Here is a 25,323-nt window from a genome sequence, read left to right as displayed (position 1 = left end):
TCTGCTTAACCCAAGTCAACCCGAGCGGCTGAAGCAGGTCAAGTACGTTTTGTGATTTGATCTCTACGTAGAAGATTAGGTGGGCTCTTCAGAAAATAAAATTAGAATATACTTATTTTTTCGAAAAATAAATGTCAATAAATACTTAAAAAAAAAGTCATGCTACCGGTACCGATCACAGATACCGATTGTTAGACCGACAATAGTAATTTGCTTTTATTTTGTTTCTTTTACAAAATTTTTAAAATATTTAAATATTTCTTAAAAAATACATAAATTCATTAATAATTACTTTCTTAATCGTAAAAAAATCACTCGTCAAACCATCTATTTATTTAGCATTTCTCAAGAAAACGAAAGAAGATCCGTAGGTCGTATATAGCAATAAGGGAGAAAAAAATTGAAAAATCGGTTGAATTGGACTGGACCGGAATGAACCTTTGTAAGCGGTCTGGTGCGATACCGGTTCTTAAGAATCGAAACCGGTAAAAAATAGTGCAGTATAAGTTTTCATATTTTGAAAACCAGTTTAAACCGAACTGGATCAGTATATATATTTATAACTTTTTATATTATATTATATATATTATATGCTAAATTGGAAATTAATATAACATGAAATTCTATATTTATTATTCAAGTCTATTAATCTTATAACTTAAAATTAATATAGCATGTGATATAACATAAAATTAATCTTATAGTTTTTAATATAGCATTTGATATAACATATAAACTTTAATCTTATAATATAAAATTAATATAACATAAAATTTTAATATTAGACATAAACATTAATATTAAGTTATTAATATAAACTTACTTTTGATATATATCTATATATATAACAAGGATAAATACATTTTTGGCACAATAAAATAATAATATTTTTTTAAATTTTGTATCAACTTTTTTAATGCATTATATAATTATTTTTTTAAAAAAATTATTTTCATTTTCATAATTTCCAACAATATATATATATATATATATATATATATATATATATATATCAAAATACATAAACTTCATCCAACAACCTAAATTAACTTCATATTCAAATACAAAACATTAAGACTTGCATAATTTCTCAACACCAAATCATTTTGATGATCTGTTCAGTCACATCATTTTTATAATTTCTCAACAACAAATCATTAAGGCCTCGTTTGTTTTCAGGAAACATCTCATCTCATCTCATCTCATCTCATCTCACCTCATCATTACAACTTTCCCAAATCCCCACACAAAATAAAATAAACAATTCAACTTTTTCAAATCCCAAAATAAAAATAATATTAAAAAATATATTCTAACAATATTTTATTCAACTTTTTAACTTTAATCTCAACTCATTTCATCTCATCTCTAAAAACAAATGAGCCCTAAGACTTGCACTCTTAATATGTCCAGCCATCAAAAGTTCATACATTTGTCAAGCCATTAAATAATCTATCCATCAAAAGGGGATATGTTTGTCCAACCACTGCAAAATCTGTCCAGCCATCAAAAGTTTATCAAAACAGCAAAACAAAATATATGGATTAAAACAGCAAGTTATCCTAGCCACTACAACTTACAAACACAAACACCAAATATATTAACATTGATATGGTGATCTATTCTTATGTTTCTCAATGATTTTCATTTGAAGTGACCTGAAGTATTCTCGCTGCCTCGCATTCATGTTATCATCATCCAAACTCATGATTTCCATCTTCATCCTCATTTTCGTAAGGTGTATCAATTCAAACCTATCCCTCTTAGCCCGCTAATTGCTTCCCGTCGCTTAATCATCATTATTTTCTTATCACTTTCCATGTGACTTAACACATCATCAAAATCAGTAGGTGAAGATTCTTTGTGTTTCCTTTTTCAGCTTTTTTGTCTAGTGGTCTCTCCGCATTGATAGAGATGCTCTTACAAATATTGTCATCCCCGACATTGGCAGTTGGAATGGTAAATCAACCTCCATTTCTTCTTGTTGACAAATTATCCATATGTACATGCCATTTTGGTTGGTGTCTCAATAGGTTCCAACAATGGTCCAAAATAAAGACAGCATTTTGTGTCGATTGGTACATTATCTTTGCCTTCTCAATCTAAACAACAATCATAAAAATATAAATATGTAGTTCAATAAAAATTTATAATAATTAGAACCATACCTTGTTCATTGGTACTATTGAGATGTATTGATTCAACTTGGGCCAAACAACCACAAAATTTGTTTGTGAATTTTTGGATAGTTGACCATCGATTAGTCAACAAGACTACAGAATATTTAGGCCAGTTAAGTTTTTTAAAAGTATTGAAGTAATCATGAATTCTTATCCACATTTAAATATTTCTTAAAAAATACATAAATTCACTAATAATTACTTTCTTAATTGTAAAAAAATCACTCGTCAAACCATCTATTTATTTAGCATTTCTCAAGAAAACAAAAGAAGATCCTCGTAGGTCGTATATTGCAATAAGGGTGAAAAAAAATTGAAAAATCGGTTGAATTGGACTGGACCGGAATGAACCTTTGTAAGCGGTCTGGTGCGATACCGGTTCTTAAGAATCGAAACCGGTAAAAAATAGTGCAGTATAAGTTTTCATATTTTGAAAACCAGTTTAAACCGAACTGGATCAGTATATATATTTATAACTTTTTATATTATATTATATATATTATATGCTAAATTGGAAATTAATATAACATGAAATTCTATATTTATTATTCAAGTCTATTAATCTTATAACTTAAAATTAATATAGCATGTGATATAACATAAAATTAATCTTATAGTTTTTAATATAGCATTTGATATAACATATAAACTTTAATCTTATAATATAAAATTAATATAACATAAAATTTTAATATTAGACATAAACATTAATATTAAGTTATTAATATAAACTTACTTTTGATATATATCTATATATATAACAAGGATAAATACATTTTTGGCACAATAAAATAATAATATTTTTTTAAATTTTGTATCAACTTTTTTAATGCATTATATAATTATTTTTTTAAAAAAATTATTTTCATTTTCATAATTTCCAACAATATATATATATATATATATATATATATATATATCAAAATACATAAACTTCATCCAACAACCTAAATTAACTTCATATTCAAATACAAAACATTAAGACTTGCATAATTTCTCAACACCAAATCATTTTGATGATCTGTTCAGTCACATCATTTTTATAATTTCTCAACAACAAATCATTAAGGCCTCGTTTGTTTTCAGGAAACATCTCATCTCACCTCATCATTACAATTTTCCTAAATCCCCACACAAAATAAAATAAACAATTCAACTTTTTCAAATCCCAAAATAAAAATAATATTAAAAAATATATTCTAACAATATTTTATTCAACTTTTTAACTTTAATCTCAACTCATTTCATCTCATCTCTAAAAACAAATGAGCCCTAAGACTTGCACTCTTAATATGTCCAGCCATCAAAAGTTCGTACATTTGTCAAGCCATTACATAATCTATCCATCAAAAGGGGATATGTTTGTCCAACCACTGCAAAATCTGTCCAGCCATCAAAAGTTTATCAAAACAGCAAAACAAAATATATGGATTAAAACAGCAAGTTATCCTAGCCACTACAACTTACAAAAACAAACACCAAATATATTAACATTGATATGGTGATCTATTCTTATGTTTCTCAATGATTTTCATTTGAAGCGACCTGAAGTATTCTCGCTGCCTCGCATTCATGTTATCATCATCCAAACTCATGATTTCCATCTTCATCCTCATTTTCGTAAGGTGTATCAATTCAAACCTATCCCTCTTAGCCCGCTAATTGCTTCCCGTCGCTTAATCATCATTATTTTCTTATCACTTTCCATGTGACTTAACACATCATCAAAATCAGTAGGTGAAGATTCTTTGTGTTTCCTTTTTCAGCTTTTTTGTCTAGTGGTCTCTCCACATTGATAGAGATGCTCTCACAAATGTTGTCATCCCCGACATTGGCAGTTGGAATGGTAAAGCAACCTCCATTTCTTCTTGTTGACAAATTATCCATATGTACATGCCATTTTGGTTGGTGCCTCAATAGGTTCCAACAATGGTCCAAAATAAAGACAGCTTTTTGTGTCGATTGGTACATTATCTTTGCCTTCTCAATCTAAACAACAATCATAAAAATATAAATATGTAGTTCAATAAAAATTTATAATAATTAGAACCATACCTTGTTCATTGGTACTACTGAGATGTATTGATTCAACTTGGGCCAAACAACCACAAAACTTGTTTGTGAATTTTTGGATAGTTGACCATCGATTAGTCAACAAGACTACAGAATGTTTAGGCCAGTTAAGTTTTTTAAAAGTATTGAAGTAATCATGAATTCTTATCCACATTTGTATCGACTTTTGGTCAGTCCTCCTGATAGCGTCTATGCTAATGTGGAGCCACCCTAACGCAAGGAGGTTGTCTTCCTCTATTGTGAAGGACACACCCCGTTGGAATTCTTAGTCGGGTGCGCTTACTTCTCCTTCAGGTTGTGTCACTTCGACCCCGACCTCAATATTATCATGCAAGACACTAGCCATAGGGGATTGTTAATACCTTGTCCACGACTTTGCAAGAGCGTGGTGTAAAATGGATCTTCATAAATTTGTGAGTCCATTTTTCGACGAAATAACATTGTACAAAGTCAGAAACCCCACTCAAACTTTATACAACATCAACCATAAAATAACAAAGTGGTGGGGCAAAACAGGGATGGCGATCCATGGGGCAATGACAGTGATTTCTCTTGCAACTACGTGATTAGAATCACCTTTTTTGAAAGGTTTCATATTTGCCTTGGGCGTAGGGACTTTCCATTCCTAGGGCCTAAAACACATAAAAACACAGAACTCACCCTGCTTGGCAGTGTGACTCTAACACTGTAAATAACATCCCGAACTTTCTTTCGGTAAATGAAAAAAAAAAAATCCCAAAATTTCTTTAGGACAACATCTCTACCTCTCTTAAAATTCTACATTTTTAATGACTTCAAATGAATCCCAGGATCAAATATAATCCGATCACTCTTTTTCTAAACTTTCTGCTCTGCTAGGAAAGCGAAAGAGAAAAATACGGATGTGAGAATAAAAGCATAATCTGGAGGAGGATGTTCTGTGCGATGCGCTTTGATTTATGCCACGTGGCAAGTTGAGGAAGCAAGTCGACCTCGTTGGTGCGGCTCACCACCGTTGTCTCACCTGGAATCTTCCACACCTCAGCGTAGCTCCCATCGCCAGCCAAGATGCCATTTGAAGACCTGAGATCGACGATAGGAGTTGTTCCATGTGTCGCACCGTCTTGTTCGTCATCCTCGCAGAGATTGGCAATTTGTTCGTCATCCTCGCAGAGATTGGCAATGATCTCTATCTGAGACGTTGGATCGACTCGAGCCTCCGCCTCCACTTGCACTGGTTCTTATACAGCCTCGGATCCGACAAGAACGTCGAGACGAACTGGAACGAAATCTCTAAAGCCTGCAAGGCCAGTTTCAAAAATAGATTCTTTTTCCAACTCGGAAACTCTTCGGAATTTCATAGCTTCCGAAGCTTCGGGAGGCGGAAATAGTTCTCGTAAGAGGAGCATCATTGGTTGGACCTGATGAAGAAGAAAGAGTTCAGCATTTCCATTTTTTTTTACCAAGTCGGGTCATACAGGTTCAACCCGATTTTGTTTTGATGGATCGGTTCAGATCGGGTTTTTGCCTCATTATGAAGATGCTTGGGTCGGGTTGGGTACAAATCCTATTTCATCAGCTCGGGTTCAAGGCAGGTTTGGGGGTAGAATGAGACACAAAATTCTTATCTCATCATTACAATTTTTCAAATTTCTATACAAAATATAATAAACAATTCAAAATTTTCAAATTCTAACATAATAATAATACTAAAATATAATATTTTAAACACTAAAATAAAACACAAAATTCTCATCTCACCTCCAAATCTGCCATATCACTACAACACTCATGAGAAAAAAAAGAAGAAACTTTCATAGATTAAAAAAAAGGAAGAAGAAAAGAAAACTCATAACTTAAGTGTGCTTGGTATGTTCTTGGATAATGGTCATTATGCTACCCTATTTCTAACAGTATCACACTGTAACACCCGTGAGAAAATAAGAAACTTCCAAGGCCTTTGCTACTGGGGTAAACGAAATAAGCATGCCCATCTCCATCAAATCACATATCACAAAAATAACCATGCTAATAACCAAGAAAATAAGCAAGAAATTTTACAAATCACAATAATAACCATGCTAATATGCAACGAATAGGAGCAAAAGATGAAAGAACTAATGGGACAGCTAGTAGAAGAGATAAAGTACAATGAATAGTTAACAAGCAAGTTGTTGTTGAGAGAGAGAACTGTTGTCAAGGAGGAGAGGCTTCACCGGGCTCAGTGGTAGAGGGAGAGGGGAATGGTTTGGTAGGGGCTTCACGGGTGTTGAGAGTTTTCGGGAAGGGCTTGTTGGGGAAATCAACACAGCGGAAGGGATAAAAGTGGTAATAAAAGAGTACGTTCATGCACTCAGTGACACCAAGAATTTAACGTGGTTCGGCAAGTGTCTACATCCACAGAAAAGAGCTTCACTAATAAATAGTGGTATACAAGAAAATATTACAGAGGAGGAGGATCACACTTTACTCAACTCAACTCTCTTCTTTTCTCTCAAAGCTCTCCAGACTTTCTCTCTTTTCTCTTCTTCTTGGGTGTGTCTGAAGCTCTCTCATGGAGCTTCAATTTATAGGCGCCTGATGTATCGTCTACCTGTGTGAATGCATTAAATTGTTGCATTCAATTGGCAACTGCAAATGCAGTTGAGCGTTGGGCAGCCGAGCAGCAGTTGATGACTGCTTGCTTGGGCATGGATTTCAATAATTCTCCCCCTCCATGCCCATTTACCTAGATGCTATCCATCCCAGCTATGTCTCTGCATAGCTCAAGCTTCTCATTTGTAACCACCTTCGTCAGCATGTCCGCTGGATTCTCTTTCGTATGGATCTTCACAAGCTTCAACAGCTGTTGTTCTATCGCTTCGCGTATCTAATGATAGTGGATGGCAATATGCTTGGTGCAGGAATGGTACATTGAGTTCTTGCTCAAGTCTAGAGCACTTTGACTATCATAATGTACCTTGTAGTCTTCTTGACTAACCCCTAGTTCTTGGAGAAAACGTTTCATCCACAACATCTCTTTCCCAACTTCCGCTGCGGCAATGTACTCTGCCTCTGTTGTAGATAAAGCAACACACTTCTGCAATTTAGACTGCCAAGAGACAGCTCCTCCTGCAAAGGTGAAGAGAAATCCCGAAGTAGATTTCTTGTTATCCAGATCTCTTGCCATATCTAAATCTGTATAACTTTCTAAAGCTGGTTTAGCTCCCCCAAAACACAAGTACATCTTTGATGTACCTTTCAGGTACTTGAGAATCCACTTGACTGCTTCCTAATGATCATTTCCTGAATTTGAAAGGAATTTGTTCACCATGCCTACAACATGAGCAATATCTGGTCTGGTACAAACCATTGCATACATCAGGCTTCCTACTGCTGAAGAGTAGGGGACTGCTTCCATTTCTTCAATCTCTTTCGTTGAAGAAGGACACGAGCTCTCGCTCAACTTGAAATGGTTAGCAAGTGGAGTATTGCTTGGCTTAGCATCTCCCATGTTGAAATGTCTGATGACCCGTTCAATATATTTTTGTTGTGATAGCCACACCCTTTTGGCTTTCCTATCACGAACAATCTTCATGCATAAAATTTGCTGTGCTGGGCCTAAGTCCTTCATGTCAAAGGATTTGGATAGTTTCTTCTTTAGTTTGTTAATCATGGACCTATCCTCACCAACTATTAACATATCATCAACGTAAAGAAGGAGTATGACAAACTTGTCATCCTGGAACCTTCGAACATAGACACACTGATCTGCAACAAGTCTCTTGTAACCATGACTCATCATGAATGAGTCGAACTTCTTGTACCATTGCCTCGGCGCTTGCTTGAGGCCATAGAATCTTCTTTAGCTTACAGACTAAGTGATTTTTCCCTAGAGCTTCAAATCCTTCTGGTTGCTACATATAGATCTCCTCCTCTAAATCTCCATGGAGAAAGGCTGTCTTCACATCCATCTGTTCGAGTTCCAAATTCAAGCTGGCTACCAATCCAAGTATGACTTGGATTGACATCATTTTCACCATTGGGGAAAATATCTCGTCAAAGTCGATTCCCTTCTTCTGCTGGAATCCTTTGACAACCAATCTGGCCTTATGTTTTATCAGCTTTCCTTGGCTATCTTTCTTCAGCTTGAACACCCATTTGTTCTTTAGGGCTTTCTTTCCTTTAAGAAGTTTCACCAACTCATAGGTATGATTTTTTTGCAAAGAACTCATCTCTTCTTGCATTGCCTGCACCCATAGGCTTCTATTAGCATGAGTTTGAACTTTCTTGAAGCTTTTTGGCTCCTCCTTATCAGTAAGCAGAATATAGTCTGATTTCGGATATCTCATCGATGGAATCAATAGGAGGCCTCTTGCCGATCTTCTTGGTTGAGTTTCATCAACCAAAGGAGGTTCATCACCATCTAACCCTTGTGGTGGTACACCAGCTGCTGGTGGAGAGGGTTCTTGCTCCCCTTGCTCGACACCCTGAGCTTCTTCTTCTGCTTCTAGATCTCGATCCTGCATATCCTCATTATCTTTGGTAAACTGTAATGGTGCAGGATTTGGAGTATAGGAACTAAGCTCTTTTGAGGAAGCTTTAGTTCCTATGTTTTGGTTTTCATGGAACACAACGTCCCTACTTTTGACAATTCTCTTTGTCACTGGATCCCATAATTTGTATCTGAATTTTTCATCTCCATATCTAACAAAGATGCATGGAGTTGACTTGACATCGAGCTTCTGTCTCAGCTCATTGGATACGTGTGCAAAGGCTTTGCACCCAAACACTCTCAGGTGAGAGTAAGAGACATCTTTTCCAGACCAAACCATCTCAGGAACTTCAAATTCCAGTGGTGCAGAAGGTGATCTATTAATTAGGTAACAGGCAGTAAGAACAGCTTCACCCCATAATGGCTTTGGTAACTTGGCCATACTGAGCATGCATCTTGTTCTTTCAATGATGATCCGGTTCATTCTTTCGGCTACGCCATTGTACTGAGGGGTATATGAGACCGTCTTCTCATGTCGAATACTGCGATCAGCGCAGTATGCAGCTAACCTTTTGGAGATATATTCTCCTCCATTGTCCGTTCACAGGCACTTTAACTTCTTTCCCGTCTCTCTTTCCACTAGGGTGTGGAAGTTCTTGAAGTGCTCGAAGACCTGATCATTTGATTTCAAAACATATACCCAGACCTTTCGTGAAGCATCATCATTGAATGTCACGAAATATCTGTTACCTCCCAATGACTCTTCTTCCATGGGACCACATACATCAGAGTGTACCAGACTCAACAACTCTGATCTTCTCTTCGTAGAGGATTTAAACGAGACTCTGCATTGTGTGCCAAACAAATAGTACTCGCAAGGGTTTAACGCTGTTCCTTGGGCAACTTTGATGAGTGCCTCCTTCACAAGCGTATCCAACCCTTTCTCACTCATGTGTCCTAGTCTCTTGTGCCACAGATTTGGTGATGTCTCGTCTTCCACTGCATTGAGGCTATCAGAACCAATCTTCACATGGGTTTTGTACAACGTACCGCAAATATGTCATCAGGCAGCAACCATGGCACCTTGTGACAACTTCCAAGTGCCATTGCTGACGTAGCTGTCATAGCCCTGTCGATCAAGGGATGTTCCCGAAATCAGGTTGAGCCGAAGGTCAGGAATGTGTCGAACATCTTTCAACACCATGGTGCAACCAACGTTAGTTTTTATCTACACTTCGCCAACTCCCACGATCTTCGAGGAACTGGTGTTCCCCATTCTTACCGTACCAAAGTCTCTTGCTTTGTACGTAGTGAAAAATTCATTATGAGAAGTGGCATGGTATGATGCTGCTGTGTCTACCACCCACTCAACATCATGGCTTGCAACGTGCAGACACGTCTCGTCACTAGTGGAGAGTATTGCCACATCTCCCGAAAGAGTGACAAGGGTTTCACCATCTTCTTTCTTCAACTTACTACTTTGACCTTGCTCTCTTAAAAACTTGCGGCAGTGTTTCCTCATGTGGCCTTCTTTGCCACAATGGTAACACTTCATGTTACCCTTTTGCTGGTTCCTGCTACTGCTGGACCTTCCATGTGGCTGAGACTTCCCTCTATTCCTGCCTCAATTTCTCCCTCTATCGTTACCTTGAGGCCTTTCTCCACTCTCGGTGACAAGCGCATGAGATTGATTCATGCTCTCTCCTTTCGTCTGGCCTCCTCATTAAACAAGGCATCCTTAACCATCGTCATGGTAAGTTTACCATATGGAGTGGAGTTAATCAGGGAGACCACCAGCATCTTCCAACTGTCTGGTAATGAACTGAGAAGTAATAGGGCTTGTTCTTCGTCGCCAAGATTCAATTTGACAGACCCAAGCTGGTTAACTAGGTTTTGAAACTCGCTAGTGTGCTCGGTAACAGAGGTGTCGCTCTTCAACTTCAAGTTAACAAGTCGTCTCATCAAGAGGGCCTTGTTTCGAGCAGTCTTTACTTGATACATATCCTCTAACTTTTTCCAGAGGTTATATGCATCTGTCTCCTGGGCCACGTGGTGAAAAATACTATGGTCAATCCATTGCCTTATCTGACCGATAGTTTTCTTGTGCATCTTTTTCCACACTTGATCAGTAACTTCATCTGGCTTCTTCACTTCATCTTCCAAGGGGTCAGACAGATCTTTACAGTTCAAGAGATCCTCCATCTGAGGTCTCCAAAGACTGTAGTTTGAGGCGGTCAGCTTTATCATGGCGCTTGATGCTGAATCCTTCATTGATTTAGACTGATTCTAAATACAAAATACAAGTATAGGATCTTCGAAGTGGTATATCGCAAAACAGACAACACCATTGTGTCTGGAACGCCTGATTTTATTGGAAACGAGTCTTGTTTCGTCAAAATAGAACTCAGATAGCACAAGAAATGAGCAAAAGAACCACAACAGGAACTCTGTTGCGCGTGCAGCCCGTGGCGCGACAAAAAATGCATAGGAGTGTGTTCTTCTCGCATAGACACCTCACTGGTGCGTGTGGAACGCGTGGGCGCGTATAACTCACCCGGATTCTGGAGTGAGAGCAGCGTCAGGTGCGTGAACTTCACGCGCAAGGGCTTCTCTGGAGCGCGTGCGGCATGTGGTGAGAGTGGGGGTAACGCGCTCGGTCCTCTCCTGGGTGCGTGTGACGCGTGTCGAGAGTGAACTTCACTCTCCGACCTTCAGACGGCGTGTACGGCCTCCGTTTGGCCTCTGGTTTTCACCGCTTTTCTTGTTTCGATGAGACGAACATAGTGTTATGCTCAAATGTTGAAACTGAGCAATGCACTAAAAACGAGTTTTCTATAAAAACTCCTCACAACAATCTCTCTGATACCACTTGTTGGAGAAATCAACACAGCGAAATGGATAAAAGCGGTAATAAAAGAGTACACTCATGCACTCAGTGACACCAAGAATTTAACGTGGTTTGGCAACTACTTACATCCACAGAAAAGAGCTTCACTAATAAATAGTGGTACACAAGAAAATATTACAGAGGAGGAGGATCACACTCTACTCAAATCAACTCTCTTCTTTTCTCTCAGAGCTCTCCGGGCTCTCTCTCTTTTCTCTTCTTCTTGGGTTCGTCTGAAACTCTCGCATGGAGCTTCAATTTATAGGCGCCTGATGTATCGTCTACCTGTGTGAATGCATTAAATTGTTGCATTCAATTGGCAACTGCAAATGCAGTTGAGCGTTGGGAAGCTGAGCAGCAGTTGTTGACTGCTTGCTTGGGCATGGATTTCAACAGGGCTTCACTTGAGTGAGGATGAGAGTTTCATGAGGGGCTTTAGGGGTGAGGGTGAGGGTTTGAGAGTGAAAGAGAGAATGGGGAGAAGCTTTTGCTGGTGAGGGGGAGGGGTAGCTTCAGGAGTGAGGGAGAACGGGGATAGGGATTTCAAGAGTGAGAGAGAGAAAATATTCATGCGGGGTGGGGGATTTCGAGAGTAAGAGAGAGAATGGGGAGAAACTTCTGGAGTGACAGAGAATGAGAACATGCTTCGCGCGGGAGAGAAAATAGAAAGTTTTGTTTCTCGCAAATTTAAGACGAGTGAGAAATAATATAAAACATATTTGTTGAGCTACTATAACTCATAGTCAAATTTATACATCAATGTCCAATCTAACGTGAGGTTTTAAAAAGTATATTAGGTAAATTTTAATTGAAGTTGGACTATAGCTAATCCAATAAGAATGTTGTAAGTGGATCGTAATTTCTCATTTTTTATCGTAATAAGATCCTAGTTCCATCAATATTATATTGTTTTAAGAAAAATGTTAATTTGTCTTCTCATTTTGACCTCTTGTATATTTAATTGTTTTAATTTTTTTTATTTAATGATTAAAAAAATGAGTTTTAGTGTATTTGTATATTTTTTATTTTTAAAAATATTTAAATATGTTGAACAAATATGAAAAAAAAATACACATTTGATCAAGCGGTACAATTGAGCGAGCTACTCTCGCTGAGTAGCCCGACTCTTGTTTTAATGAGTTTGAAAGGGATTTTTGTTCCTGATGAAGGTGGAACTTTGAAGTATTCTGTCAGACAATATTGAAATAATGAAATTTGGTCCTGTTATGGACTCAACTAACCATTCGATAAATATCCAGAAAACGAATTATTTTCCTCCCACTTGCAAAGTTCGAGGAAATTCAGAGCTCTTGTTTTATATCTTCTGTGTGGACGTCGCAGTCAACCTAAAATAAATGAGTGGCCGCATGGATGGGTATTGTCCTATCCACCCTGCAATCGCATTGGAAAAGTATACACAAACTAAGGGATACTGGGAAAAAATTGAACGAAAATTTTGTGAACGGTAATAATATGATTTGGAAATAATAATAATGAAATTTAAATTAAGTATTTTTTAAAATTTGAAAAAAATAATTAAATTAAAATATTATTAAAATATAATTTTTTAATATAATTTTTATTTTGATATCTTAAAAAATTGAATTATTTTTCGTTTAAAAGTTGTAATGATTATTTTAAAAACATTATAATAATTATTTTAAAAGTGTTTATTTTTTAGTGATGTTTAGATAAAAAATAAGATGGGATGGAATAAGATAAGATGTGAATAATTATTTCCAAACATATAGGGCTGTAAATGAACCAGTCTGTTCGATAGCCCACTCGGTACTCGCTCGGTTAAACTCAAATCGAACTCGACTCGTGAAAAAAAAGCTCGTTCATGAAAGTAAATATCCGCTCGATTTGTAAATGACACACCCGACAAAACTCAACTCCACTTGATTGAGGCTCGTTAAGGCCCGCTCGTTTATGCTCGAGTTAACTCGTTAGCTCGACTCGATTAAAATGCATTCATATATTGATAAATATATGCATACACCTATACATACATATATATATATATGTTTTAACTAATAATATAAGCATACATTTTATAATTAAATATATAATGTGTAATCTAATTACTTATGTTTATATAGTGAATATACTTCATAGGTATATTTTATAATTTGTATAATAATTAGTCGATAAAATTTAATAATTTCATATACTAGTATGTAGGAACCATATATGAAATAGATATATGCTATCATATTAAGTGTATGTATTAATAATATATGTAGATTGTTATTTTCGATACATATCTATTAGTTAGATATTAATTATTTATAAATTTTTTAAAATTTTATAATTCAATAGTCGTTCTACTTGTTAGTTGTATAAATTCAATATTAGATTTTTTTATTTTATTTATTTATTTATTTTATTAATTATTAAATATTATTCAAAAAATAAAAAAATAAACAATTCGAGCTCAAGCTCGACTCGACTCTACTTAAACTCGTTTGTGGGACAAGCTCAAGCTCGAGCTCGAGTTGAGAGTTTAGCTTATTGAGTTGAGCTCGAACAAAGAATAAAAAAAAATCTCGAGCTGTATTTTGAGTCGAGCCGAACTCGGCAAGCCAAAGACCGGCTCGGCTCGGCTTGATTACAACCCTACAAACATCCCTTACCCTTAGAGCACTCCCAATAGATTCTTTATCTTATCCTTTAAAATATATTATCAAAACTCATTTTTTCTATTTTACATACTGACTTTTACAATATACCATATATCATCTTATCTATTTGTTCTTCATATCATTTAAATATTATACTTTTTAATATTTTTTATTCATTTCAAATATTTTCTCTAATTACCAATGATATTTTTATTTCTTTTGATATTTACAATATCTCCTCATATACAATATCATATAATTATGTTTTATTTTAAATTAATCCAAATTTATAAATTAAATCTAAATATAAATTAATTTAAAAAATAAAAAGAAGATATTTTGTCAGTTCACTTGAAGATACGAAATTGTTATTTGAAAGGAACCGAGAAGCTAAAAATCATTATTTGATCAAAATTATGTGCCTAGAGTTGTTATTTGAGAGACCCAACTCTTTCACGCTAAATAAAGATGAAAGTGTGGGAAAGAGAGAGGTGGGGTCTGAAATGAAGATAAAAGATTTTAAAGAGATGAGAAAAATCAGATGAAGGAGAGAGAAATGTATTAAATTTTGTTTACATGGATGAACAGTTCCCTCTAGATGTAGCGGGATCACTATAGCAAAATAAAAAATGAAGATGAAATACAACATCCATTATAGGTCATTTTTAAACAAATTTCTTTATATTTTAAAGAAAATTGTATTATGAAACATCTATTGAGAGTGCTCTTATGACTTAGGAGCCACATTATAAGGTCCCTGCTTAATTAATTATGGTTAGTATCTAGATATGATTATTATTTTGGCTGACTTTTCTTATTCTCCTTATTATTTAGCTTGCTTACTTTTCCTCGTCAATGTAGAAATTAAGAAACTTTATATATGATGCTAAAACTATTCCAACTACACACCTTGATGCATGCATACCGCGAATAAACAAATCAGCATTAATTTGCTTCTACTCGAAATAGTAAAAAGAAGCCCATTCCCAATATATAATAATTTATTCATGACTCCAATTAAACAGATAGCAAGTATTAATTGTTCGATCGATCGGAATATCAGATGTTTCCGTATGCAAGTGATGCTTAAACGAAGTGCCACTCATTAAACTATATATAAAAATTAACATGAAAACCCAAACATTCCGTACGTGCTCACGTTGTTCTGGACTGCAAGAAAAGTTTGTTTGATCTTCGATCGGTCGGTCCACCAGTTTCAATTGGCACTCGTGTTGTGATCACAATTGCGAACATTCAACATAGTCTGTATTTTCGTTTAGTTCCACTTGTGCCATCTCGTATGCAGCAAAACTTCGGTCAGCTGCCAATATTTGCCTAGGGGTCGCTAGCTATATTTATTCATTTAATAAATTAAATTATTACTATGCATCCATGCAAATAAAAATTGTTAAAAATGGACATTATGATCTCCCAATTAGAATGGTAAGTGAAATGAAAACCCAAACAACCCTATTATCCCACCTAAAGGCCGGAGAGGAAATGGAGAAGGAGGTCATGGGAAAGAAGTGTGGAGAGGATCAGAAGGCCAAGAAGGGAAAGTAGTCATGCAGCCAAGAAGTGTGTAGAGAGTAGTCGCGCAGGGACCCTAGCGCGATTGCCCCTGCACACCGCACCGCATCAAGGAGTAGTGCTGCTAGGGAAGATCCAAACTATTGTGGGAGGCTTTGCTGGCAGAGGTGCAACCCCATCCGGGCAGAAAGTGCACGCCAGGCGGGCGAGATACCAATAGGTGTATTCGGCGAAGTGCCGCCCTGCCAAGTACAGAAGGAATGACACGACCCCAATCATTTCCTTTGGAGAGGACGACGAGGAGGGGGTCCTCTATCAGCACGACGATGCACTGGTGACTATGCTGGTCGCCAACTTCACCACTTATAGGATCCTTATCGATAATGGCAGCTTCGCAGATATCCTATTCTGGGAAGCCTTTACGTGAACAGGAATAGACGCCTCCCGATTCCGACCAGCCCCACACCACTGAAGGGCTTCTCCGGAGACATGGTCTAGCCAGTTGGAACCATTACACTGTCCATCTTGGTAGGTAGCACCCCTCGACGGCCTCTATCATGGCTGATTTCCTAGTGGTGAAAGCCCCTCCACCCCCTCCTCTCCCGAGGTTCTCCCAATGGGCTCCTCAATTGAGGCAACCAGGATCTCAACGGCGGCGGTGGTGGTAGGACTAGGGCCTTCGAGTGGTGACTGGGCGAGGACGAGCTCAGAGGAAGACCTCCCCTTCCCACCTAGATTGGAACCCCTTGTGCAATCCTCATCCACACACTCGAAGACTTGATCTTCGATGGCAGATTGCGCTGTAGATGTGGTGGAGGGGATCATCTCCATGTTCACCTTAGGAGGAGGCTCCACTAGTGTTGACCGACAAGGAGCTAGTTCCATAGAAGTGCGTTGAGAGCATGTTTGCCCTCCACCATTGGCACGACTAGTGTAGCGGGGACCGCGACCGTTACAGATTTGATGGTCAAACCAGCCTTGGGAGGAGGGGCTGCCGGTGCCTTCGGGATGGCTAGTACCTCCGAGACATTAGGGTTTCTTCCTCCCTAGCTACTTGGTGGACTCAAAGGATGGATAGGTGGTGTCGGCTATGGAGGAAGCACAAATGGTGGAGGACGTTGCACGTCGACTAATGCCGAAGGCTGCCCCAAAGGAAATCGAGGAGGGGAAACTGGGCTGCTATTAGCCCACACTTTCTTCCCCTTGCCTGCGGGAGGAGGGCTTTTCGAACGCTTCTGAGCTGGGGTGACTCTAGGTTGCATGGGAATGGTGCAGTAGTAAAAAATGGTGAGATCCTTGAGGAAAGCCTCCGAGAGGGTATTGACCGGGTGTTTTTGTACCTACTCTTTGACCAGAGCAATACGATGCAGCTCCTCAGGAAAGGCCTTCAGCTGTACTGCCTTGTCCTCAAGGACCACCCCCATATGGCCCGAACTAGAAATTCGCAGTGATTCACCTACCTGACCGGAAACTCCCACCCATGGTCGATCATGAAGAAAAACTTTATGATCCAATCATTGATCTTGCAATAACGGGGCTCCAGAGAAACGAGGGCGTGCGTCTCCTTAAACCTACAAATGTTCCCCTCACGCTTTATAACATGTTGGGGAAGAGGGCGACCTTTGAAGCATAACTCTCATCGTTGACAACCCCTCATGAGGTCCAGGAACCTCAAAAACCACGTTCTCAAGGACATAGAAGGTGGAAGCTAGCGACGAAAAGAACTCGGGGGTGACATTCGAGCGGCATGAAGAATTGCTCCGCAGTGCAAACCTCCGGCTGGTCCAACTCCCCTAGAATCTTGGGTTAAACGATCTTCCTGGGAGCCATAAAGGTTGAAGTTGAGAAAGGTAACACAGAGGACGAAGAGTCAAGCAAAAGGAACGAGAAGGCTAGAACATGAAGAGACAAGAATGTGAAAAAGGTGGGAGAAAGAGGGCTGAGCCGTGTATATATAAAGAGGAAGTGACGGTTGCCCTTTCGTTCCCATGTGGCAGAATGAGGGATAGAAATGGCTTGAATTTTGTGAAATGCGCAACAAAATGCGACGTGGGAAAAAAATTGTGCCTCAAGACAAATCTGAGGAGTCTAATTGCTAGAGCAGGAAGGGTAAAAACATAAAAGAATGAAGGAGAAAGGCCAAAAAGAGGGCCCCAACGACAAGGGAGAAATTTAAATAAGGGGCAGCGACGTTTAACATCCCAAATTCATGGGAATGCACGTGCCCAACAGAGTTAGCAAGACGTGGATGCATCGCACGTCACGTACTGTGCGATGCGACGTGGAGAGAAGAAACCACCCGACACCATCAACGATGAGAGAACTGGAAGGATGCCACCAAGTGCAAAACCCAACCATTCGAAAACGTGCCAATAAAATCGGAAGGAGAATTGTCGCCTGGCATCATTAAATAACGAAAAAGTTGTACGGGCATAATCTTGAGCCGCGGACCTCACAAGTAGAAGAATCGAGAGGTTAATGGCCGCCTGTTTTTAAGGGGGAGGATCTCCACAACAGGAACATTAGGAAAAGTATGTAATGCGAAGACCAAGGCAAAAAAAAATTCCCATTAGACCAATTCGATAAAAATTGTCGGGGTAATTGTAAGAGATTTTTTCCCCTTATCGGCCCACAAGATAGGCCCACGATAGGCCACTAGGAAGTAAGTCAGAGAGCCCGGTCGGAGCCAACGACCCTCCTCTAAAAATAGTCAGTGGGCCTCTGCTAAGTACTCGGCCCATGAAAGAAACCCACTCACGAAGCAACCCACGCTTGGGAAAAGCATATAGTAGGGGCAAATGAGACTCGCCGCCCTAATAGCTCCCCAGTGACACCCTAGACTGGAGAACCTGCGTAGGCAAGCAGGCGGAAAATAGGGAGAACCCATGATCTCCTGACAGCAGGCATGGAGAAGCTTAACAGGGAGCGTCTGCAGGGAAAAGTGAGTCAGGGAGCTACGCCGCATTAATGGCGCTAGTCTCCAGATTCTAGGCCGCATTAATGACATTGACCTATAAGTCACGCCGCATTAAAAGATTCTAATAAAACGAACAGTGGAAATGACATAGCCTCATTGAAACTAGGTACGAGCCGTTCCCACAAAAAACCTAGTATAAAAGTCGATCCCCATGTACGAAGAACTCTATCTGATTCCTCTAAATTTTCGCACAAATTACTAAGGAGATATACTGACTTTAGTATTGGAGACTCTCCAGCCACCACCAAGGTCCCTCATTCTTCGTGTTTACTTAAGTGTATAGGTGAAAGCCTGAAGACCCGAGTTGCTGGAACCCAGCCTAAGGGCGCGCGAAACACGACATTAACATTTGCTATTATCAATTACATTTGAATGGAAAATAATTTACAGACAATATTTTTCACAACACTTTATAATAATATGTTTTAAATGAGGAATAGTTTTTTAAAACACCTAATAAAAGTAACAAATTTTACAAAATAACCATCATCTTACAATATTGTTATGAAAATATGTTGTGTATATCATTACTCTGTTTGAATACATAACATATGTTCTTATTTATAGGGGAATGAATCTAGAGAGAAAAGTTGAAATTACAGCAAACCAATAATACTAATTGATGTTGATTGATTTATACAATAAATTAAATACGGTAGAAAATAAGTCATATTACCATACATACTAAAATATTATTAATATATTTTATGTATGGTAATTTCTAGCAAAATTAAGTATTATTTTTAATAAATTAAAAAAATTATAAGCGTATGTTAAAATATTATTCCCACTCCCTTGAAGCCCAAAGAAAGCTTCAGTTAGTTATTTATCTATTTTTTTTTTTAAATTTCCAGGCATTCATCACATTTCCAATGGTTAGAAATTGCTTCAATTAAAATTGTCATTTAACTCTTTAAAGTTTATACTATCATTTGGACTGTTCAATCTCGAAGGAAATAGAAAGTTGTAGAAAGAGTAGGATCGTGGGGCAAGATAAAGACTAGAACCCTCCTGCCCAAAAGTTCAAAACCTCAGCGGAATTGGCCGAATTGCTTACTGATTCATTGACTTCAACAAGAAGACCCCTATTCTAATGGCAAATGTTTTTATCTTCTTTACCCACACAAGCTACTTTTCAGCCAGCCATCTCATCGTTTGCAATAAAACTTTCAAGGCTGAAATCGATCCATACGACGAACAGACATGGTAATGGTTTCCTCAAGACTACTTTTCTTCCTGTTCTTGATTTTTGTACTAGTTTATCAGGCCACAACCCAGCCAAGTTTCATATATTATTTCTGTTCAGACAACACTGGTAAATATACCAGTAAGAGTAAATACAAGGCGAACCTCGACCACGTCCTCGCCTCTATCTCCTCTAACACTGGTACTGACAACGGGTTTGGCACTGATTCTCATGGACAAGAACCTGACAAAGCTTATGGAATTGGACTTTGTAGAGGAGATGTAAAGGCAGATGTTTGCCGTAGTTGCCTCAATGATTCTAGAACTGTTCTCACACAACTTTGTCCCAATCAAATGGAGGCAATAGGGTGGTACGACAATTGCTCGTTGCGCTTCTCAAACCGCTCCATGTTTGGCGTTGTGGAAAGTGCTCCTAATAGCTTTATGTGGAACCCAAGGAACGTATCCGATGTAAAAGGGTATGGCGTGGTCCTTAAGAACCTATTAAGTGGCATGATAAGTGATGCTGCATCAGGTGTTTCTCTCAAGTTTGCGACGAGGACCTCAGTCGCCCCCGACAAGAGCAAATTATATGTTCTTGCGCAGTGCACTCCCGATTTATCTGAGCAAGACTGCCGTGATTGTTTAAATTTGATTTATGCACAAATTCCACTTTTTGGCCTTGGACAGGCAGGTGGGAGAGCATATACACCTAACTGTAATTTCAGGTTTGAGACATACCCTTTCTTCGACCTTACATCTGTTGCTACACCGTCACCACCCTCGCAACCAGTCTCCCCTGAGTCCCCTCCACCCATAAAAGGTAGAATAATCCTCATATATCCCATATCGATGAAACCATAATTATTTTTATTGCGCTCAGCATAGATGCTATCCTTTACAAGTATGACACGGGAATTGGCCGGAACGTTGCGTGATGTCCTCCGGAGTAGATTGGCTAATACTTTTTATTCGAACTGTGATTTTCTTTCAAAATTCTTATCAATCGAGTCCAGTCGTATCTGTTCTCTTTTCGTTTCTGTTTCGAAGTTATTTGTATATTACGTTGTACGTGATAAGTTGTGATTTGTGAGACAAATTTGACTGTTCAAGTTTTGTAGTTGGCTTGCCTTTCAAAAACAACGTGCTTTTAGTTTTCGCAGGAACTAAGAGAAACAGTACTACAACTGGAACTGTCATCGTCGTTGTGCCCACTCTTGTTGGTATCATACTGGTCATCAGTATTATTTATTTATTTTTAAGAGTGAGGAAGCGCAAGGATCATTTTGAAAGTAAGTACAACATATATAGTTCTTGACATGATCTTGTATTCCTCGTTATTTTTGAGATTTTGAAGTCTATTTTCCTATATTATATAACAGTTCCAAAAATTCATGAATTTCTTTTTGCACTTGGATGACGCGTACACTGGGCTTTAGGAAAAAGAAAATGTTTTTTTTCTTATAAATGGTTCCACTCTCTGTTAGTAGTTACTAGAGATCATACGAACCCAAAAATTAAATTAGATGCCATACCTTGTTGTATGCTTTCCATATGGAGCAAATTAATAAATCATTCGAATATGTATGGACTCGGTGGTTCCTTTTCTGAAGCCATCGATGAAATGGGAAACGTGGAATCCCTGCAATTTGATCTCGACGTTATTAAAGCTGCCACAAGCGACTTTTCTGATGCAAATAAGCTTGGAAAAGGGGGATTTGGGCCCGTTTCTAAGGTATGAAAACAGTACGGTATAAAAAGTATTACCAAGCATCTATTGTCAAAAGAGTAATGTTAGGTAATCTCTCCAACCTCTCTATATTATATTTTTTTAAATTTTTTAAATTTTTAATATTTTTTTAAAAATTGTTTTTGAGTTTATTCTTTTTAAACTAATTCAATTCTTTTATTCATTATTTATATATTAAATATTTAATAAAAGAAAAAAATAATAAAAATTAAAAAAAGTGTGGTGTGCGGAGGTTGTGTGAATAGTAAGAAATTGTGTAGATTTTTTCTTGTCAAAATATGTCAAACCATTGTATTTAGTTCCTGAAAATTGATTCGAATTCTTTTATTTGTGCCTTGTTCCCTCACATATTCAGGGTAAGCTTCCCAATGGACAAGAGATAGCAGTAAAAAGACTATCGAGAACCTCTGGACAAGGAAATTTGGAATTCATGAATGAGGTTGTATTATTGGCCAAGCTCCAACACCGAAATCTAGTAAGGCTCCTTGGATTTTGCTTGGAAGGGAATGAACGACTTCTTGTGTATGAGTTCGTACCTAACAGCAGCCTTGATCGCTACATATTTGGTACCATTGCATTCTATGTTTACATTGGGATGAAGATATTTTCATTAATTTCCTTCAAAGGTTATAAATTTTAAATATTTGACTGTGTACGTACGATTCCATGCTTATGTAGATCCCAAGAAGAGTGCAAATCTGGATTGGGAGAGTCGATATAAAATTATAAAAGGCATTGCTCGAGGGCTTTTATACCTTCATGAGGATTCTCGACTTCGGATTATTCATCGTGATCTCAAAGCTGCTAACGTTCTATTAGATATAGAAATGAATCCTAAGATTTCAGATTTTGGCATGGCAAGGATGTGTGTACTGGATCAGACTGAAGGCAGTACAAACAGAATTGTGGGGACCTAGTAAGTATATAAACATATCCAAATAGGGTTAGAGCTAATGACTACAATTTTGCATTTTCTATATGATTGATTTATGTTGGTTATTTGCATCAAGAAAGGCATATGAAGAGATGGAAATCAAATCAATTGAAAATAATAATCAAAGCTCTACTGCCTTCAAATTGAAGTTGAGTTTATTAATATTGATATGCAGTGGATATATGGCACCAGAGTATGCAATGCTTGGGCAATTCTCGGTCAAGTCAGATGTCTTTAGTTTTGGCGTGTTGATGTTGGAGATTGTAAGTGGTCAAAAAATTACATCTTTCCGTGTAGGGGAGAACAGAGAGTACCTTCTAAGCTATGTGAGTGAATACATAAATTATTAGATCTCTGTTCTTTGTTAAAATGAAAATCAACACTATTCTTCACTATTTCCTTTGACATGTATGCGTGAATTAATGTATATCTTCAGGCTTGGAAAAACTGGAGAGAGGGGACAGCTGCAAATCTCATAGATCTCACATTGAGGAGTGGTCCACTGAGCGAAATGATACGATGTATTCACATTGGATTGCTGTGTGTTCAAGCAAATGTTGCCGACAGACTAGACATGGCTTCAGTTGTTCTCATGCTTAATAGCAATTCCATTGCTCTCCCTTTGCCCACACAACCCGCAAGTTTTATGCAAAATGGGGTTCCATTAGCCACATCAATGAAACTGGACACTGATTGCAGGCCGGTGAGTCAGTACGAGGTTTCGATTACAGAGTTAGATCCTAGGTAGTGTTTTGTGGGTGTTGTCACGGTGTACGTGTTTTTGTGCAAATTTCACTTGCTATTATATTTTCATAGCATTAGTACAAGAAAGACACCACGCACTGATCAAGATATTGATCACCGTGAAAGCCTGAGATTACAATAGGATCGATGAGACTACAGACTTGCTCATATTCTGAAATTACCCAATAATTAACAGCCTTTTATGTATCTCCTAGTACGAAAACAATGACGCAAGGTAACATTTGAAGAGCATTTGCTCAAGTATGATACATGCATGCCTATTCAAGTTACAACACCATGTCAATTGTTTTTGTTAAGGGAGGGAGTGCTGTCAGTACTTTTGTGATTTGGGAAGAAAAGGAATTAAGTACCTATCGATCGAACGAATTTATAATTTGATGGTGAGACTGCAAATCGAGCATTAATATATGTATAGGATAATATACGATATATATTTCGCTTAATTATTATCACCTGTATTTCGTTAGTCTCTACGGCCATGTGCAACGCGTACAGGTTTTAAATAATTTTTCACATGTTTTTAACCCTCAACTAAAATATTGAAGGAGAGAAGCAAGTGATAAGTTCATCTATACTTCTTGGCCACGAGCCATGATGCTTAGTTCTATGCAAGCTTTTTGAAAATTGAGTACTCTTTAGAAAAAATAATACCTACTACTACATAAAAGTAGATTTTTTCGGGTGGATATCACTGTTTTTAAAAAGTCTACGGCATTGAGTGTAGCTTGTAGATCTTGAACTTTTACAAATTATTATTATTTTTTTTGTTGAAATGAAATGATTGGTTTCCTTGTCTTATAAATTTTATTTTCTTCCTTCTTATATTCTCATCATTTTTCTCCGGTCCCTAATTACTGATCGTAATTTAAATTCATTATTTAAAAAAATCTCTGAACAGCCAAAAGTTCCATTAAAAAAAAGGCTAACTACAACTTCATAATGCTGGAGCTCAAGCTACCAAATTAAATGTCTAATTCAGTTCATGAACAAAGTGTTGGTTTTTTTTTTTTTTACATATACACTACCATTTGTCTATAATTGATGACTGATCATAAAGGAGAGAAATAAAAGCGCTACCATTTATCTCTACTCTTTTTTTTTCCCTCAAACAGACAATAATACATAGAGAATAAGCAATGTATCTAGCTAGCTAGTACGTGTGTGTATGAGATGTTTGCTTTTGCCCAAGAAAGGCAGAGACGGAAAGTTTACTTTTATTATAAGCAAATTGAAATGCGTGCAGTTATTAGCAGAAAATATGGGGGATTACATGGAGTGGGAATGGCCTGGTGAGATGTTTATACTCCGATTAATGAGAATACCCTTGGAGATGTTTCCGGTGGCCCACAGATGGTAAAATATTTTTTCACCTAATTGTTACAGAGTTTTCATCCTACTGCATGTACTCTTTGCCAGTACTTTATAGCATGACTTTTTTTCCCTATTTCTTCCTTCAGTTTTGATATGAGCCAGAGATTGTGAACTTCTTTTAATATATAGGATTCGACTGCTTGAGGGAAAGGATCAGGCCAATCAAACTATGGTGGAGGTGCATTTTATATGCCAGTAAGCTTGCCCTTTTCCGTTCCTTGATACCTTTACTTTAGCATAAGCCTTTTTTTTTTTTTTTTTGTTTCTTTTTCTTTCTTTTGGCCTCAAGCAATGCAGAAGAGGCATCTTTGGTGTAAATTATTTTCATAGTGGCAGCATTGCTCATTGTTTTTTGATTATTTTGTTGTGTTTGGTGTAGAGGCATGGATGCATTGATTATTGGATTGATGCGTTCCCAGTAATAAAGAACTGGAAATGTTGATTTTAATGTTCCAAGAAATCTGTTTCCATTGTTTGAATTGATTCATTGAAGTTTTTATATTCATGTCCTAAAATTGAATTGTGAGCCGTTGAGGCTTGTAAAAAATACCAGACTACCCTAAACAAGACCTTTTATAGACTTCAAAGCTGTTA

At 37.5% G+C, this 25,323-nt stretch overlaps 2 protein-coding genes across 3 annotated transcripts in view; both read left to right on the top strand.

Annotated features, from left to right (window-relative positions):
• LOC121264381 (cysteine-rich receptor-like protein kinase 10) overlaps positions 1 to 23,410 on the top strand; it is a 29,510-nt gene extending 6,100 nt beyond the window's left edge. Inside the window, exons 3-12 of one of the 2 annotated variants that reach the window (XM_041167532.1) lie at positions 6,520 to 6,524; positions 11,278 to 11,283; positions 12,443 to 12,448; positions 17,852 to 17,856; positions 21,073 to 21,201; positions 21,523 to 21,644; positions 22,015 to 22,225; positions 22,338 to 22,575; positions 22,769 to 22,919; positions 23,030 to 23,410. In XM_041167532.1, coding sequence (XP_041023466.1) covers positions 21,534 to 21,644; positions 22,015 to 22,225; positions 22,338 to 22,575; positions 22,769 to 22,919; positions 23,030 to 23,341 — 1,023 coding nt within the window. In that variant the 5' untranslated portion in view covers positions 6,520 to 6,524; positions 11,278 to 11,283; positions 12,443 to 12,448; ... (1 more) ...; positions 21,073 to 21,201; positions 21,523 to 21,533 and the 3' untranslated portion in view covers positions 23,342 to 23,410. Of the gene's footprint in view, positions 1 to 6,519; positions 6,525 to 11,277; positions 11,284 to 12,442; positions 12,449 to 17,851; positions 17,857 to 21,072; positions 21,202 to 21,426; positions 21,645 to 22,014; positions 22,226 to 22,337; positions 22,576 to 22,768; positions 22,920 to 23,029 lie in introns of those variants that run through there. The other variant, XM_041167530.1, reaches the window with a different exon arrangement.
• LOC121264383 (cysteine-rich repeat secretory protein 38-like) lies at positions 19,826 to 21,041 on the top strand. Its single transcript, XM_041167536.1, has one exon. The coding sequence runs from the start codon at positions 19,928 to 19,930 to the stop codon at positions 20,771 to 20,773; it is 846 nt and encodes a 281-aa protein (XP_041023470.1). The 5' UTR covers positions 19,826 to 19,927; the 3' UTR covers positions 20,774 to 21,041.
• Positions 23,411 to 25,323: the final 1,913 nt, after the last annotated feature.

The sequence above is a fragment of the Juglans microcarpa x Juglans regia genome, chromosome 5D, assembly GCF_004785595.1.
Source record: "Juglans microcarpa x Juglans regia isolate MS1-56 chromosome 5D, Jm3101_v1.0, whole genome shotgun sequence".
Classification (NCBI taxonomy): Eukaryota; Viridiplantae; Streptophyta; class Magnoliopsida; order Fagales; family Juglandaceae; genus Juglans; species Juglans microcarpa x Juglans regia.
Note: the sequence above shows the minus strand (reverse complement) of the source record. Positions and strands in the feature narration are given on the sequence as shown.